The sequence below is a fragment of the Convolutriloba macropyga genome, chromosome 1, assembly GCF_964194025.1.
Source record: "Convolutriloba macropyga chromosome 1, txConMacr16.3, whole genome shotgun sequence".
In the NCBI taxonomy this organism is placed as follows: Eukaryota; Metazoa; Xenacoelomorpha; order Acoela; family Convolutidae; genus Convolutriloba; species Convolutriloba macropyga.
The window spans coordinates 27,280,295-27,297,841 of NC_134468.1; the positions used below are offsets into that span (position 1 = coordinate 27,280,295).

General features: G+C 34.0%; 1 protein-coding gene across 1 annotated transcript in view; it reads left to right on the forward strand.

The window, feature by feature from the left end:
• Nucleotides 1–17,547, forward strand: part of LOC142337436 (uncharacterized) — a 40,029-nt gene that overhangs the window by 20,016 nt on the left and 2,466 nt on the right. The window contains exons 5-6 of the mRNA XM_075386664.1: nt 2,715–3,112; nt 3,346–3,594. Of these exons, the coding sequence (XP_075242779.1) occupies nt 2,715–3,112; nt 3,346–3,594 (647 nt within the window). The remainder of the gene's footprint in view (nt 1–2,714; nt 3,113–3,345; nt 3,595–17,547) is intronic.

A 17,547-nucleotide genomic window follows, 5' to 3' on the forward strand; every position in this document is an offset into this window, starting at 1 on the left:
CAGCCCCTGAATTAAATTGCCTCGCCTGTCGTTCGAGAGCAATTCTTTCAACATTAGTTGGTTTATGTTTAAATTTTTTGAAACTTCTGGCATTTTCTAAGTTTAATGATCTTTGGTGGCCGACAAAAGTTTGTTCTTAGTGTAGTTTTCTATTAAATGACGGGGGGGTCAATATGTCTATCTTGTTTCTTTAGTTGTTTCAATTCCATGGAAGGCCACAAGCGTCTATCGCGGCTGTTTTCCGACAATTTGCCGGCTATGCTTAGTTTACCCTCTATTTGTCGGCCAAGTAAGTCCTTTTGGAAATTATATGAACCACTAATGACACGTTGGGAAGCCTTTTCAACCAGGGGAAGCAAATATTAAACTTCAGAATGCAACTTTGAGCTTATTTTTGTCACTTTGCACTTGTAGACGCTTGTTTATGCAACCTTCATTTTTTTGTATTTATAGATTTTGTTGGTGGTATTTTTAGTACTTGCGATGACGTTTTTAAATGATTGGTGCTAGTCTTGACTTGTTTTTCAAAAAGAAAATGAATGAAAAATATTTGATATTTGCCCATTTTTCGCTTTTTTGAATTGTTTTTTGCTTTGGTCTGTTTCTGAATGTTTTGCGATAGTCTTTCTTGCTCTTTTGTCACTTCAGAACTACTCTATTGGTCTTTCTTCGAACAAGAGGCAAGTAAATGTTAGATGGGGAAGTTTTTCACTGAAATAAACAATTTGTTTTTTTAGGTTTTTGCTGTTTGCTTATTTTGATTGATTGTGTTGAGTGGGTCACTGATGGAACAGACCTTTTTTGAGTGGTGTTTACTGATCACTTCTTATTACGCTGGGACGTAGATTTTGTAGCCAATTTTTTTAAGGTTTTTAAGATTTTGATTTTTTGGTTTTTCAAATGTTTGCCCTTTTCCATGTACACTATGTAAATTTTCTGTTACTTTGTCTATCGTTAGTCATTTGTTTACTGAAGGGCCAGTTTGTTGTACAAATAATTGTTTTGGAGCCCCGTCTGAAGATGGTTTTTTAGAAAACTATTACATCTTGATTACCTTCTGTTTTTTCCTAAGTTTTCCTTTTTGTTTCAGACTGATTAATGTACACTGATTTTTTGTTGGTGAGAAGCTGGCTGTTGCCTTAAAGGATTTTTACTTGAAATTGTTTGCGGAGTCCTCCGGCTATATGTTTTTAATTGATCTAGTTGTTTTAAAACACAGTGTAATGGTCAATGCCGCTCATGATAACTTGATTTTCTTTTTGATGCTGAACAAAATTAGAGTGGTGAGAAGATAGAAAGAGAGAAAGATGTTTGCTCTAATTTTAAAGTAGAGTAAGACAATTTTGTTTGAACAAAGTTCGCTTTCGAGCTAGCGGATTTTTGTTCACATGCGGCATTTTGACATTGATTTTTACTATTTTTTTTTCTTCAATTTATCTGGTTTTCTAAATGGTTTTCCTAATCCATGCATAGTTCATTCTAGGTATAGTTATTCTGTTTAGTCAAAGAAAATTCTTTGAATTGGGTCAAGGTCTGTGCTGCTGTTTTTTAATTCGTCGTCTTCCTTTTTTTACGACCATTTGATCATGCGCCAGGAATTCAATGTGCTTTGCGGAAGAGTTTGTATGCGTGATGTAATTTTCTACTGCATCCTTTCCAGGTTTTCGGGTCAATTGTGTGATAAGTTTTTTTAGCATGCGTGACTTAACTCACTCAATACAAATGACTTTCACGTTTAAAACTAAATTGAGAGTTTAAACTGTGAAAGATATCGATTAGAGGTCACCAAAAGGCTATAGTTATGAGGCTCTTACTTGAAAGATATTGAGTTTTGATTTGGAATTAAGTGTAATGTTAATCAGAATCTTATTTTCTGAGTTGATGTTTTTTGTCCATATTCGTGAATTTTTTTAAACTAGAGGGCCTGATTAGTCTGTTTCGCGGCTATTGCCTGGAAATCTGCCGGCTATGTTCTTTATTTTTTTTTACTTGTAGCGAGCGTTTCAGACGCTCCAACAAAAGGTTTTTCGCGTGAAATGTAAATAACTGGTTTCTAGTCGGCGGAAAAAATGTTTCATTTTGACAATGCTTTAATTGAATTTGGTAACGGTGGTTGTATTTCGCTGTTTTGAAGCTAATGTTTAGGCTCATTTTATAGTAAAACTGTTTACCGTTCTTATATTTTTTGAAATATGTGTTATTTACTAGACAAATGAGTGTAAATTTTTTCCGTCTTCTGGATATTTTACTGGCGAGTTAATTACTTCGATTGTCAAGTGAATTTGAAATTTGATAGCCTGTGGCATTTTGGTATTTAGCCAAATTTTTTGCTCCTAAGGCAGATTTTGTGGTCAACTGTATCTTGTATTTACTTAGAAAAATTGGTTTTTCACTCAAGGCTTTTCTCCGAATTTCTCGTCAACTTCTGATAATGTAGCAATGGTCAAAATTGAAGTCCACAAAACGAATCTGCAAAACTTTCTGATAACTGAGGATACCCACCTCTGATAAACATTATTTTTTACTTTTGAAATTTACTTTTACGGGTTTTTACTTGCCGATCCTTCTTGGTGTTAATTTTAGTCTTACAACCCCTAATTTGACGTCATGATTCAGCATAATGTAATCTAGCAAAAATGATTATAATGATTAAAACGGTTTTGATAAATGTAAGCTATTATTTAAATTATTACGCTGTTACCCTTCGTTATTAGGGAGGTTGTGATTGGTCTGGAAACAGAAGAGGAGCAGTCAGACATGGTGAAGCGATTGGAGAAAGCTCTGATTGGTTACATAGAATACATTGTCAGTATAAAAGAGGACGTTCCACCTGAAAGTGTGGATGATCCTGACGCTGAGCCATTCCTGTTCGCCTCAATCCGAGGAGACGATACCAAGTTCTTCGACGGATCTCTTGTGGCATGTGTAAAGAAACTGTTGTCTGATGAGAATATTGAACTAAAGAGGTCTAATGTGACAGCTAATGGACGTTTTGCATTTTTCTTCCTTGCGAAATGGGATGATGCGACTAAGTTTGTGGAAAAATACGACAACAAAATCATCAATGATTCACCCTTGCACTTTGAAAAAGGACAACCCAGAAATCAGAGAGGTAATTATTGCACATGTGATTTGAGAGCAAATAATATGATGGTAATGGAGCCGCCAAATTGCTAGCAATTGACGTAAATGTTTTGGGATAGTCCGTTTTTGCTATTTTCAGCTGGAACTGTTTTTCAAGTTCTTTTGTGGCCGATTTTAAATTAAATAATTTCTACGTTTGTTGAACCTCATGCTTCGAGGTACCATTGAGCTACCACGTGAATTCAAAATTTGTTATTTTAGAATTTCGTCCAAAGTACCACCGAGGTGGAGGCGGCGGTCATCAGAACAGAGGTGGGGGAGGAGGTGGAGGTGGGGGCAATTATTACGACGGAGGGTACAATAACCAGTCAAGAGGAGGCGGAGGTGGTGGCGGATATTATCGAGGGGGAGGTGGATATAATAGAGGAGGCGGAGGAGGATACTATTCTGCGGGTGGCTACGGTACACCTCAACCCCAGTATGGCTATGGCCAGTATGGATATGGAGGAGGTTTGTTTTATTAGCCAAAGTGCGTTTTTATTGATGATTTGACTGAAGCTAAGCTTAGTTAGAAAAAGTATGACCTTGATTGTTGACATTATAGCGGTAGCATTGCAGGTCACTCTTATTATTTATCAGTATGATTATCCCGAATAAATGAGCAGCGTTTTAGCTTTGTTTAAATATGGACTGATAAAGAAATGAACACATATTTAATGATATAGACAGCTAAGCTCATTGTTGAATATTTTCAGGCAACTTTCCAGTTTGTAAAAACTTAAGCGTGAATACTTAAATTCATCTTGAAAACAATAAGCGGCATGGCGCATCCAAATTATGGCATTAAATTAAATCATTTGATTTGCTCTCTGCAACATTGCAGACTTCTTAAAATTTTTATTTTGTTATGAGTGGGTGGCCTCGAGATTCAAAGAAACGATGATCTCTCAGGTTAGTGCCATTTAAATTGGACATCAAACTAGCGCCATTTTAGCAAGTTAATGTCTAATGTCACCATAAGTGAGGTGGATTAGACGATGTTCACTAAAATATGATTCTTGTGTTATAAAGTTTTGAAGACAAAAGCAACTCTAAATTGGAATACAGCTAATCGTTTGAAAGATTTTACTTAGCGGGTTTAAAATAAAGGAAATTAACTGCTTTTAGTCAAAAATTGATGAAGATTTTATATGGAATTTTATGCGGAGCCTATTTTATACGGAATTATGGTTTATTGCGTTGATTCATTGCCATTAATTGAATTAACGGTGCAATTTTTGCCCAATTTGTATTCAGATCAAGTCACAAGTACAATTTTTTATGTCATCAAATTTGATGCATTTATTTGTGTCTTGTTGGTCTTTAATGTGTTTCTTTTTGGTCAAAAAAGGTGGAATTCGTAATTAGCGTTAATAGTTGCTGTAGATGAGCGGAGCGAGCTATTATTGGTCTTCTCTTGGTTTTTGTTGCGACATGTGCCGTCCTGCTCACTTCAAATCTGATTATATTCATGCAATTCTTGAACCGAGTTATGTGCTTGAGCATTATTTTTCTTATTGGCGTGATACTATTGTTCTTGGCCGTGCATATTTTTTGGTCACACATAACGTACCTCACTCTAAAATGACCTTCCTGTGACCTAATAGTTGTTCTTAGAGGAGTTAAGGTCAAATGAGGTTGTGTGAATCTAATTGAAGGTTGAAAAACAAGACAAGTTTAAATCAATAATTAAAGATGAAAACTAAGTCAAATTAAGATTGAACTTGAAAGATTTGAGATTAGAATTCAATTCAGAAACCGTTGGGTCTTTTAGAAACGCTTCCCAGAAATCATTTTTATTGTAGTTTTGAGAGCCCGCTTTTTAGGGATATTCCGACTCAAGGCGAGAGGTAAATCGTTATACCAGTCAGTTGCTTTTTTTGAAAAACAGTTTTGCATTATATTTGTTTTTTGGTTTGCTCCAAATGACTGCTTGTTTGTACGGTCATTCATTTTCGCACTTAGGGTGGCTAACTTGAGTTCATCAAAAGCTAGTAGATCTGCTTTTAGAAGCTTTATAAAATGACCCGATACTTTATGAGGTATTCTACTGGTAAGATTTTGTGTTTGATCTTGAGATCAGTGGTCCTGTCAAATTTGGTTCTATTGAAACATGCTTTTATCTCTCAGTTCAGTTCTTTATTTAGAGTAGCTCGAATTGATTTTTTAAGACCTGGGAACAGAACAATTGAGTAACGCAGATGACTTAAAACAGCGTTCAGTAAAGCAGATCTAGTTTTTTTCGGGAAATTTATTTTTGATGGAGTAAATGACCCTAATGCCGACAGCCATTTTTCTTAGTACATTTTTTTATTTTTTCATCAAAAGAAAGATTACAGTCAATATGAACTCAAGTATTTCAAGACTTTTTTCTCGAGAACTGTACATCCGTTAACAACTATTTCTTTCGAATTTGTTCTTTTTAGGGGCTCCAAATATAATAAATTCGGTTTTGCTTTCATTTACATTTAATTCATTTTTCTTGAAAAGGAGAATGAATTCAGCAATACCTTTTCAAGATGCAATTTTGTTTCAGAAATTGTTTTTCCACTGCAAAAGATAAAAGTATCATCAGCGTACTGGATTGTCTTAGAATTCACATCAAGATCATATATCATTTTTACATGTATGTTGAAAAGCAGTCGGCCTAGCACAGTACCTTGTGGGACTCCACGGTTAAGTGCTATCCAATTTGATTCATACTTCAAGAATTTGATTTTTTGGACACGGTTTTCTAGATAAGATTTTAGAATTGTCTTTGCTTGTTCACTTAAACCTAAAAGTTTAGTTTTGTGTAGAAGAATAGGATGTGATATCGAATCAAAAGCTTTTGATAGGTCTAAAAAAGCTCCTGTAACGATGTTTTTTTTATAAGATCATGTGATTTTTTCAGTGCAATATAAGAGCATCTGTAGTTGACACTTTTTTCTATATCCAAACTGTGTTGTTGCGAGCAACTTGTTCTTCTCTAAATATGCTAATATTTGATCTCGAAGAAGGATTTCGAAACTTTAAGCCAGAGCTCCAGTAAGCGAAATTGGTCGATAATTTATCGGATCTTGAGGACCATGTTTTTTTGAAAAGAAGCATTACATGGGCACGCTTAAGGCCGTTAGAAAAGTTTTGTTCAGTTAAGAATTGGTTAAACAGAAAACAGAGGTTCAGCTATGTGTTCTCTTGCATCTTTTAAAGCCCAAGCTGGAATGAGTAATGGACCCAACGGTTTTTTAAAATTTAAATTGTTGAGTATATCTCCTTGGTTGTCGTATACCTGAATATAAATTTGTTACTGTGGTGTGCCGCATTTTTACAGAATTGGTACTGTTCTTTTTTACCAAAATTTTCACCTATTGCTGAAAACTTATAGTTGAGAAGATTGGCATTATCATTTCCATTGGTCAAAACCGTTCCAAAACTGTTCGAATCTAGTTTTCATCATTTATTTGTTTCTTCGAATCTAGTATCCAAAACTGTTCGAATCTTTTGTATTCAAAACTGTTCGAATCTAGTTTTCATCATTTATTTGTATTTGTCTTTCATCATTTATTTGTATGTTTTCATCATTTATTTGTAATTTAAACTGTTCGAATCTATTTTTCATCATTTATTTGTATGAGAGAATTTTTTAAAACCAAATTGTATTCTGAGTTCACTTTCTTCAGAATTTAACTATTGAACAGTAATTTCACTACTAATATGAATACTAATTTGAACTCAGCACTATTTTCGTGTGCGTCTTTTTGGTGTTACGTTTTGCTTGGTGATTTTGCCTTCTTTGAACTTGGCTTCTTGATCTTTTCCCTGGTCTAAGTTGATCTGATTCACTATTTTCAACTAGAATTTTGAAAAATGTTGTTGTTTGAGAGTAATTCGTCGGAAATATGTGGTTTATTAATGGCCGATCTTCTCAGCTGAATATTATTGCGGCAAATTTTTTGTCAAAAAGTTCGCTTTGCTGAATCTTAGTTCAGAACTTTTTACTTCCATATATTAGTTCCATCCTTTGCTTATCTGTGGTCAAAATGCTTTTAAACAACAGTTGCTCAGCAAAGCAGTCTTAAAATGGACAAAGTAAGTATCGAAAAATGGATTCAAAAATAGAAGCAGTATAAATTTATAAATACCACTTTTAGATGCTGGTATTTAAAGTACTTCTAGTTAGTCTTAGTTACCAGGTTTATCATCCCCTGTATCCTCTCATTAAGAAACATGAGTATGTCCAACTACGAAATTTGATCGCAATAGGTCGCACTTAGAAAAATTTCCTTTGAAGCAATCAAATTTTTCAATATTATATTCTTTCAATCCCATTTGGTGTTATGGGAATCAATGGCGGATATTTTTGGCAATCTGGCTGGGTATATTGTTACTTGAAAGTGCGCCGATTGGAATGTAATTGCCTTATTGATATTTTATAGCTACGAAATTATAATCTTGAGCAATTTTTTCTTTCTTGCCCATCTTTTTAACGTTATTTATTGGTTAATCGGTTTTTCAACTATTAACAAACCATCGACCAATAAACATTAAATGCGTAAGACATTGGAAGTCTGGATTGCGTTCGATTAATTGCTCTCTAGAACGAAGTTTGAATCAATTATTGTATAGTGTCTTTTTATGCAATATTTTCGCTTGGCTGTTTCTGCGCCTTTGTTCTAGAAAATTTATCGTTCTCAAGTGACTTTCTTGCTTGATTTCTTAATTTTGTGCTATCTCAATTGCTCTCCCTTCGAAATGAGGTTTGTTTCCACAATAGAAAGCGATTGAGCGTCAGAGGCCTTATAGCTTAGTGGTTAAAATGAAACTGCCACATTCTTGAGGTCGCGGGTTCAAACCCTTGTGGCAGCCCGAGAAAATTTCTAACCTACACCTCTAAATTAAGTTACCCCGCCTGTCGTTGAGATAAATTCATCCGACGTTAGTCGGTTTATGTTTTCCTATCATTTTTTAGTTATTGATTCAAGATAAACAGTATTTCGCGGTTTAAATTAAGTCGATTCTGGCGTAAGCGGGTAATGGTTTTAAACTGAAGTACTCTGTTCAGATAGCATTCTGACCTAAAATTGTGAGTAAAATTGCTGAAAAGTGTTGGAAGTTTTTTGTTTATGCGCTGCGTTGATTGAATGGCTGTTCTAATTGGAGGTTATTTAAAGGCAGCCTTATGGTACTTAAATGTAAAGCAATTACAGATGTTACATTAATTCGTATAAAAATTTCTCTAAATTTATTTCGTTTATTTTTTGAGACTTCGGTTTTGTTAAGCTATCGGAGCTATTGTCTAGCAGTTTGCCTGGTATATTTATGCTGCGTGCTTAGGAGGTAGCTTTTTTATCGACAAGTCTATATCAGAAATTGAGTCTTAAAAATAGAGACTTCAATAATCACGCTGAACAGACAACGGATTTGTTCTTTCTCATTGTATGAGATAAAGGAACCAACAATCTGGCAGAATATTAACTAAGCGGGGCTGTTAATTTTCTTTTCAAAAAAATTTTACTTTGATACTCGACGTTCAGTTCGTGTTCTTGTGGGTCGATCTCGAACGAATGTGATCATTTGATCAGATTACCACGTTGATCAATTGCTGAGGTGTTGCATGATGTAGTGTTCCTCAGAAATTTGAGAGTTTCGAGTGTTCTTCGTATCTTTTTGCACCTTTTCTTCAATGGTCTGTAGGTTCCACCTTATTAGTTTTTATTTCTCTCGAACTAAGAAACAATTATTGTAAACGTGTGTCTTCTTTCTATGCAAAATTTTGCGCTTTTGTTTGGGAGCATTCTTTGCTTTCACGTGACTTTTTCACACTTGACTTCTCGATATTTGCTCGATCTCAAGGGCTCTCATTTCTAAATTAAGTCTGATAATATAATGGTGATTGTCAGCGGTGAAAAGAAAAAGCGAGTGTAGCTTTGTGGTTAAGGTCTTAGACTTCCGGGATGTCGCGCGCTCGAGCCCCTAGCAGGTTGGATTTTTTCTCCCACTAAAAATTTCCAAGCTGCGTCTCCCAATTTAATTGCCCGCTTGTCGTTTGAGAAAGTTATGCGATGTTGGCCGTTTTGTTTTCTTTACAGGAACTTCTGACGGTTCGGACATTGGTTCCGAACTCTTTTAATTTCAAATTTATAATGATCAATGGACAAGTGAGTTTAATGCTCGGTCTTATAGTCTTGCGAATTTTGAAAAACACAATCGATAGCGAAGGACATTCACAATACCTTTTTTGCAATTACTTGAGCAATGCTAATTTTACTAGAATGATATCATTTCAAGTCAACTTTTATTGTATCTGGAAAATGTTAAAAACTGGAAGTTCAAAAGCATAATTAAAGAAGTTCATTACCAATTAATTATGCGTTTGAATACTCGTGCCTCTATAGAACTGTCCTTTTAAATTTTCAAACAAAATGACGGAGGCTTCCAAAGATCTTATCAGAAATGCCAAAAAACCTTTTGAGGTTATCAATTTACAAATATACGAGGGAATTGCATTGTTTCATCGTATTTGCATTCTGAGTTTACTCTCTGGGAAACCCTGTTTTCAAATAATTTGCCATATTTGAAATCACGTACATGCTACAATCAAACACGAAAATGTGTTTGGCCAATTAATTAAAGTTTTGGGGGAAGATATGATAATAACAATGAGCAACTCTTCTTAATTGTAATACGGGAAACCAAGTATAATTGTCGTACAGGTCTCAAACTTTGTGAAGGTGTCAAATGGGCCTTGAAAATGGCTTTAAGTGAAAAAAGTGGGTAAAAGATAGCTGTGAATTCCACCAGAGTTTTCTCTCCAAGCAAAAACCAGACAAAATGTATTTCTCAAGACAAATATCGATTGGTCAAAATTGACGGCACTAAAAGTATGTAAAAAATTTTTGTCATGATAGAACATGGCGCATAATTATGGGTGTGAATGTTGTATCTAATTTTATTGAACATATTAAGGGTATGTATTATTCTTTTCTATATTATTACAACGGTATTATTAGATGAAATGCTGATTTAGTGTGCACAGTAACTGTGTAGCAGAGTATAGAGCAATTATTTGTCTGTTTGTCTTTATTGTCATCTTTTTTGTCTCATAGCAGGTTTGGCGCTAGCGTGATTTTTTTGTGTAACCTATAAATTGCTTTCATCCTTAATTGTAGTGGATCGGAATTTCGGTTCAATTTCAAATAGTTAACTGCTGAAGACCCCCCAAAAAAATTGGCTAAATTCTTGTTCATCCATCGATTTAGACCAACTACCGGCAAAACGGAAACCTAGAAGTCTTCTAATAAACTGTTTTTGTCGCAATTGTGAGATTTTGTTCTAGTCGAAAATGCATTTAGGTTTTTATGACCAATCTGTGCTACTGTTAGATATGCATTTGCTTTTTTGTAGCATCACGCTCATTTTTGCTGTTTGCAACTAGGCAGTTATGATAGCGCCATATAAGGGGGGGGGGGGGGTGGGGGTAATATGAAAATTGTATTTCAAGATGAAAAAAATGAAGTAATATGAAAAATATAACACCCAAATTGTGGGTGTTGTGGAAATTATAAAAGCCAATGAAAAAACATTTTGATTGGCACGTCATAGTTTACTTTACCCATGTCTTATCAAATTTCGGGTTGCGGCGTCCTAAATACCGGAAGAATTGGGCAAAGTCTTTTTGTAGCATTTATAGGGAAACTTTGTTGCGATCATGTCAAAACTTGATACGATTCATGGCATACATTTTTACTGTACTATGATTTTCAAATTTATCAGAATTTGATTGCTGGCTTGGCAGAACTGCTAATCTGCCTGTAATTCTTTTGTGATTACCAATTCTTTCATGCTCTTCGTATGAGAGTTAATTCTTAACTACACATTAATTCTTTCCTCCGCGTTTATCTGGTTCTGCGAAGCTGACGATGCTGTTGAACGTCCACAACTACGCAAAGAGCGATATGGCTCTCGATCATCAGGTAAAAATATTTCAAGATTCCACTTGCAAAAATGTAGGCTTCGTCCCGTTAATGCTTTTGAAAATGAGCAATAAGGATCTAATTTGCCAAATAAAGGGGTCTGATCAACTGAGGTACATTAAATGAAATAGCAGGAAAATATTAATTTTTGAAAATTTTTGGCGTTTTTATGAAAAATTTAATATAGAGTTGTATAACCCTCAAATACCAGAGTGATGACTATTAGATTTACGCTTTCTTTATCTTTCCCCCGCAATGGTTAAATATTTTATTAATGATTTAGTTTGAATATGTAATGAAATAAACTGATGTCAGCAAATATTTTAACAAATTTTTCTGGCCAATTTGATCTGAGAAACCATTCCACCAAAATAGATGGTCAAATCTACTTTTTTTAAATATCTTTTGGCTTGAAAAGGTGTTTGCCAAGTGATTTGCTATGAAAAATGTCGAAGTATTGGAGACTATATTAATGTTCCGTTGAGCAAATTAATTTGAAACTGATTATGAAAAAAATCCCTTAAATTTAATTTCTACATAACCGTCGCAATGCCTTCAGCTGCACAGTCAACAACAGTTGCTGACAAAGGTAATATTTGATTTCAATGAATTGTTTTAAATTACTCAATATAACTTGGCAATCCTCTTTTGCTTGATCTTAATTAATTTGACTCATTGCGATGATATCAGAAAAGAAATTAAAAATTTTTGACAGAATTTATTGAAATTTTTGTTCAGTTTGATAGAATCTTGGCTCAGCAGAAAGTAAATGCACTTCAAATTTCCGAGATTTCCACTTAGTTTTCGAGATAAATTTTCTCTTTGATACTTTTTCTTTCAGGGTAGTCAGTTGTTCACTGGTCTGCACTCGATACGGAACAGTTTGTTAATCTTAAAACAGGTCTTCGTTTAGGGCTGAATTTTTTTTATCCGAAAAATACTTCAACTCATCTCATGATTGAAGAACTTGTAACATTGCGACCTTAAATATAGATTTTAAATGAAATTTGTTTAAATGAAATTTTAAATGAAATTTGTCTTTTAGTCAGTTGAGCTTTAATTTGCAAGTGTACAACAGACTTGAGCAAATTGAATAAAAATGGAAAGCTTTAGGCAGTTGTATATTGATGTGGTTATTATTGAAAATTAATAATGAAAATTAGAAATGAACGCTGCTTTGATTGTAAGCTTAAAATTACGTAAGAGTCCCCGAGGCGACACCCTGTCAGACCCAGAATGTCTGGACTGAAATGCAGTGCACATTGATTACAACTAATGAGCAGGAGAGGCGACATGGATGATGTCTTTGAGCCAGTGCCGTAAGTATGATCTGGAAGCGACAATCCTCCAACGACCTTGAATTGTGATGTCAAAATGGAATTACCAACTCTTAATTCTATCGTCTGCAAATCAAATGGCGTCAAGTTTCATTGACTCAATGAGAGCACCTTTTGAAATGATGGAGAATATCATTTGATGTTTATAGCAATACAACCGACCCTAGAACAATTAGGAGAATACTTTGAATAATTGAACATTGATTGCCTTGCAAAGCAACTAGTGAAGACTTTGTTTTCTCTCCTAATTCCTTGAATTGCAGCGCTGTGGTCATATTATGGTTGATATTCGGGTAGAAGTTTGTGACGAATGGTCAAGGTAATGGAAATGAGCAGGTTTTTAATGCTTAGCGGCAGCATTGTTCTCAGATTTGTTCACATTATACTGCCTAAGATCACGAATTGTAACAATTATCTTAATTTGTGCCATGTTTAGCTATATAACTCAAAATAGTAATAAAAGTTTTTAAATAAAGCTGTTAATTGTTTTTAATAGCCGCGTCAGCAATTCCAGGCAGCTATTATTGCGCTCCTAATTTTTTTCTTCGTCTAACAGATTTTTGGTTAGTCTTACCGTGACGTCATTTCTGCTTTTAGGTCAATTGCGTGACTTACATCACTAAAAAAATGATTTCTGAACTCACTTATGGAACTTTAATTTTTATGAACATTTATTAGTTAAAGATCAATAGTGTGCATCTAAGTGGTGCCAAACTTGTATGGCCTAATTCTTGAGTATTAGTCTTGAGTTTTTGATGTCGAATATTAATTTTGGGAAAGCTCTTTTAGGCTTTTTCCTTATAGACCGTATGTGTCACGAAATTGACAGTACGTATCTAACCTTAAAAATCTAGTGGTCTAATAAAGGACTTTTGGTCAATCTGCCTATCTTGTTTTTAATAGCCGGGGCTATTATTGGCCTTCTCTTGTTTTTACAATTCAAAGAATTTGAATTGTATTGGGGCGCTGTCTTTTTTTTAAGATCTGTTCACACATTTTCATGATTTTTGAAGTCAAATTGGAGTGGTGATTTTGGTCACGCCGAAACAGGAAATGGAGCGAAAAAGCGAGTGGTTTTGCGGCGTGAATTTTTTTTGCTCTAATTTTAAAGTAGAGTGCGAAAATGGTGTTTGAACAAAAATTCGGTTTCTCGGTAGTGGTTTTTTGTTCACATGCGACAATTTCACTCTGATTTTTACTGTTTTTTCATTTTTTTGGATCGGATTTTTTTCTAAATGGTTTTCCCAATCCATTCACATCTCATTCTAGGTCTAGTTTTTTGTTTGAATTAAGTTTTCATTTCTCGCTAGTGGTTTTTTTTGTTCACATGCGGGATTTTAACATTGATTTTTGTTTTTTTTTCCTATTTTTTGATCAGATTTTTTTAAAATGGTTTTCTCAATTCACTCATAGTCCATTATAGGTCTAGTTTATCCGGTTAGTCAATGACAATTCTTTGAATTGTACGTCAGGACTTGTCCTGCTATCTTTTTTTTATTTCGTCGTCACGATTTTTGTTACGACCATATGACGTCAGAACCACTTCAAATCTGCTTTTTTTTCATTCGTTCATGCAATTTCATCTGAAGTGCGTGCGTGACGTTATTTTTTTGCTCTTAGTGGAGCGAGTTTTTTTGTTCATTCGCGTGATTATATTTTTGGTCACACTTGACTTACCTCACTCTCAAAAATGACTTCCTCACTTTGAAATTGACTTTTATTTACTTTAATTCAAAGAGATAAGGTCAACTGGGTGTGTGTAACTCTAAATGAAGGTTATTAGAGAGCATCTAATAGAGGCAGCTAAAACTTATAGACATTTTTAATCAAAATAGAACATATCAGCCTTCAATGAAAAGACGAATTTTTTTGGTCTGTCTTTTTTACTGTTTTTTTTTGAGACTGCAGATCTACAAAGCTATTGCGGCTATTTTCTGGCAATCTGCCAGCTATGGTTTTAGTTGTTTCAATTCATGGAGGTCCACAAGCGTCTATCGCGGCTATTTTCCAGTCTGCCGGCTATGTTTCTTGGTTTTTCAAAAAATTACGTTTTAAATTAAACTCTTTTTTAATCGTTTCTGATGACTTAAAGTAATATCTCTCGCATTGACAAGTGCAAATAAAGAACAATTTTGTAAGTTTGTTAATAGCCGCCGGCAGCCTCTCAACGGCTATTATTTAAGCGCTCTCCTTTTTTTACAATCCAAGAATTGGATTGTATTGGTGCTGTCTTTTTACAACTCGAAAAGGAGTTGGTATTCTAGTTTTTTTAAGCTGAAATCATGACTTGAAATTTGACTTTTGTTTTTTAACCCTGACTTCTGTTTTAGAACGCTGGCCTATGTTTTTGAATAATAAACTTTTTTTGTGCCTTTTTATGACTTTGAGCTTTTGAAACGGGATAAACAGGTAAAGCTCAGCGGGAATCAAGTTTCATTAGAGGCCCCGATGAGCGTTTAGTAGTCCTTTAAGTTCTTAGAGTGGTGAAGTTACTGGGAAGGCCTTAATTCCAAGGTTAAAACGTCACTTTTAGCAGTTTTTCATCCCAAAATGTTGCACTTTTTCGCGTTTTTCGCCATTTATCAAATTTTTTGTTGGACCCGTCTAAAATTGACGTTTGTGAGAGTTGATAAAGGTCTTTCGCAAGAAATAATACTTTTAATACGTTTAATAAATTTGATTTATGGCCATTTTATGAGCTATATTCTTTGCTACTGTAAACATAAATACAATAATACACAATAATAAACACAATAAATAAATTTTATTTATGACCATTTTATGAGCTATGTTTTGCTACTGCAAACAAACACAATAATATACAATAACACCATTAATACACAATATTACTATACAATATGTTACTGCATAGTTGCGAAAAGTAATGGAATGGTTATCAATATTTTATTAACAAGAGTTTTAGCAATTTTTTAATAAAGTTGGAAAATTTTCTAAAAATTATTATGTTCCAAGTTTATTGATCTTTATGAGGTAGTGAAACTATTTAAAGCTTGTAATGGACATACTGGATAGTCTCTGGAGACAATGAAATTGTGCTGAAAATTACTATGACAAATTTTAGCAATATTTTTAAATTTTGCAATTGTTTTTAGATTTTTGTCATTTACTTAGTTTAACCATCTTTACTGGTCGACAAATTTTTTTTAGGTCTTGAAGATGAGGTACATGAACAGAACTCCAGAGACAATAAATGGTTATGAACATTTTTCAGCGAAATTTAGAAACTTTCTAGCGAAATTTAGAAACTTTCTTTAAATTTTGCACTTTTCAGTTTTTTTGAAGCATTTGTCTTATTTCGCGTTTATCTATCTGCCTTTAATGGCAAATAAATCTCTTTCAAGGCTTATGGGTAAGTTATTGAGCATGTTGAATTTTATCATATTTGGCCTTCAGAGTAAAAGCTTCAAGAGTTTTAGCAATGATTATTTTGTTTAGTTTGTTTGATTATTTTAGTTTCTCAACTTTTGACTTTTTGTCTTTTCGGCTGGGATTGTTCAGTTGATCTGCAGGTCAAGTACATAAGTGATAGTTTTCAATTCTTTAGATTGTTATTCAGGACTTGTCCTGCAATTTTTTTTAATTCGCTGTACCTTTTGATCACGTTTTTCGTTTTACTTAAGTCACGTTGGACTTCTGACTTAGCCCACTTAATTCAACTGAATGGATTCTAAACTCTTTCACTCATTGAATTACGTAATGTATTGAATGCGGTCAAAGTCAAAAGAGCAAAATCAAAAGAAACGGGATAAACATATAAAGCCCAGTCATTAAGCGATTGCTAGCTGGCGTTAGTATTATGCTTAATAGTTCAGTTTAGAAGCTCAGTCAAGTGTAATTTTAGAATCTATCCGATTATGCAGAATTTGCACTAAATAAGAACATTTTGAGTTTTGGAAAAATTCTGTTTTTCTATCAACGGCGGCAATTTTCCGGCTATGTTTAGTTATAGCTCTGGAAAAAAATTGACTTGTTAATGCAAGAGCTCTTTGCAAAATTTCTCTTTGAAGTCTCATTTCCTTTGCTCTAATTGTCCATCGAATGAATTGATCTACTTGGAATTTGCGGTTATTGAGAAAACAGTTGCCGAAAAACAGAAATAGCCGACTGAATGAAAATTTGCTTCTTAGCATACAAATTATCATTGGATTGCTTGGAAATGCTACCAGTGATCGAGAAATAATTGTACAATGGTTTATTATGCAAAGTTATTACCAAGGCTAGATTAACGTCTCGTTTACTGCTTATCTGATAAGTTTTTGTTCGATGATTTAAATAATCATTTTAAACAGATTAAAGATATTATACTCGTTTTTACGCTAATAATAAAGTTATTCAGAATTTTGAATTCTTTTCACTGTTATCTCAACAAAATTTTGAAAATACAAACAAATATATCACTTGCTTATTAATCTTTTTCTTTGCTCGACGTTGAACAACCGTTCATGTGATATGAAAAATGTATTAAAGATTTTGGTTTTAAGTTTCACCGATTTTTAGACATGTTTTTAGAACCTCGTATCTTGCACCGAAATAGTATTCAAAAAACCTTGTGCTAAGGTTTTGTGCGCTCCAGAGCTTTAAATTGATACAGCTCCATGTCTTTCTCCGATAAATGTTTTGGTTGCTCAAAAGAAAACCAACCACAGCGTTCTTTCCCTCATATGAATAAAGTCGGATTAACACTATAAATAAAAATCATCTGGATAGTAAAATTGCAGTTGCAAATCGGTGACTACAGAACAAAATCAGGAGTGCTCTAAAGAAGACAGACTTCAAATTTTTACTATTGTATATTTAAAACTGATTATATGGTTCTCGGTGCATCGAATTGATTGTTTGACCGGCAAATGTACTGCATTCGGTCTCAAAGCAAGGGTTGGTTCTCAGCTCTATGATGTCATTTTTTTCACTTGAAAACGTATTGAAGTTATTAAGTTATTTTAGAAATAAGTTTTTAACCTTGCCAAATTGTCAAAAAAAATGTAATCATAGATGAGACATTTCAACGTTATCTCATTACTTAAAGACTATCTTGGACAATCGGCGTAGTTGTTCTGTGGAGGATTTTAATTGCTCTCAAACAAGATTTTCAACTATATTAGTCCTGTGGG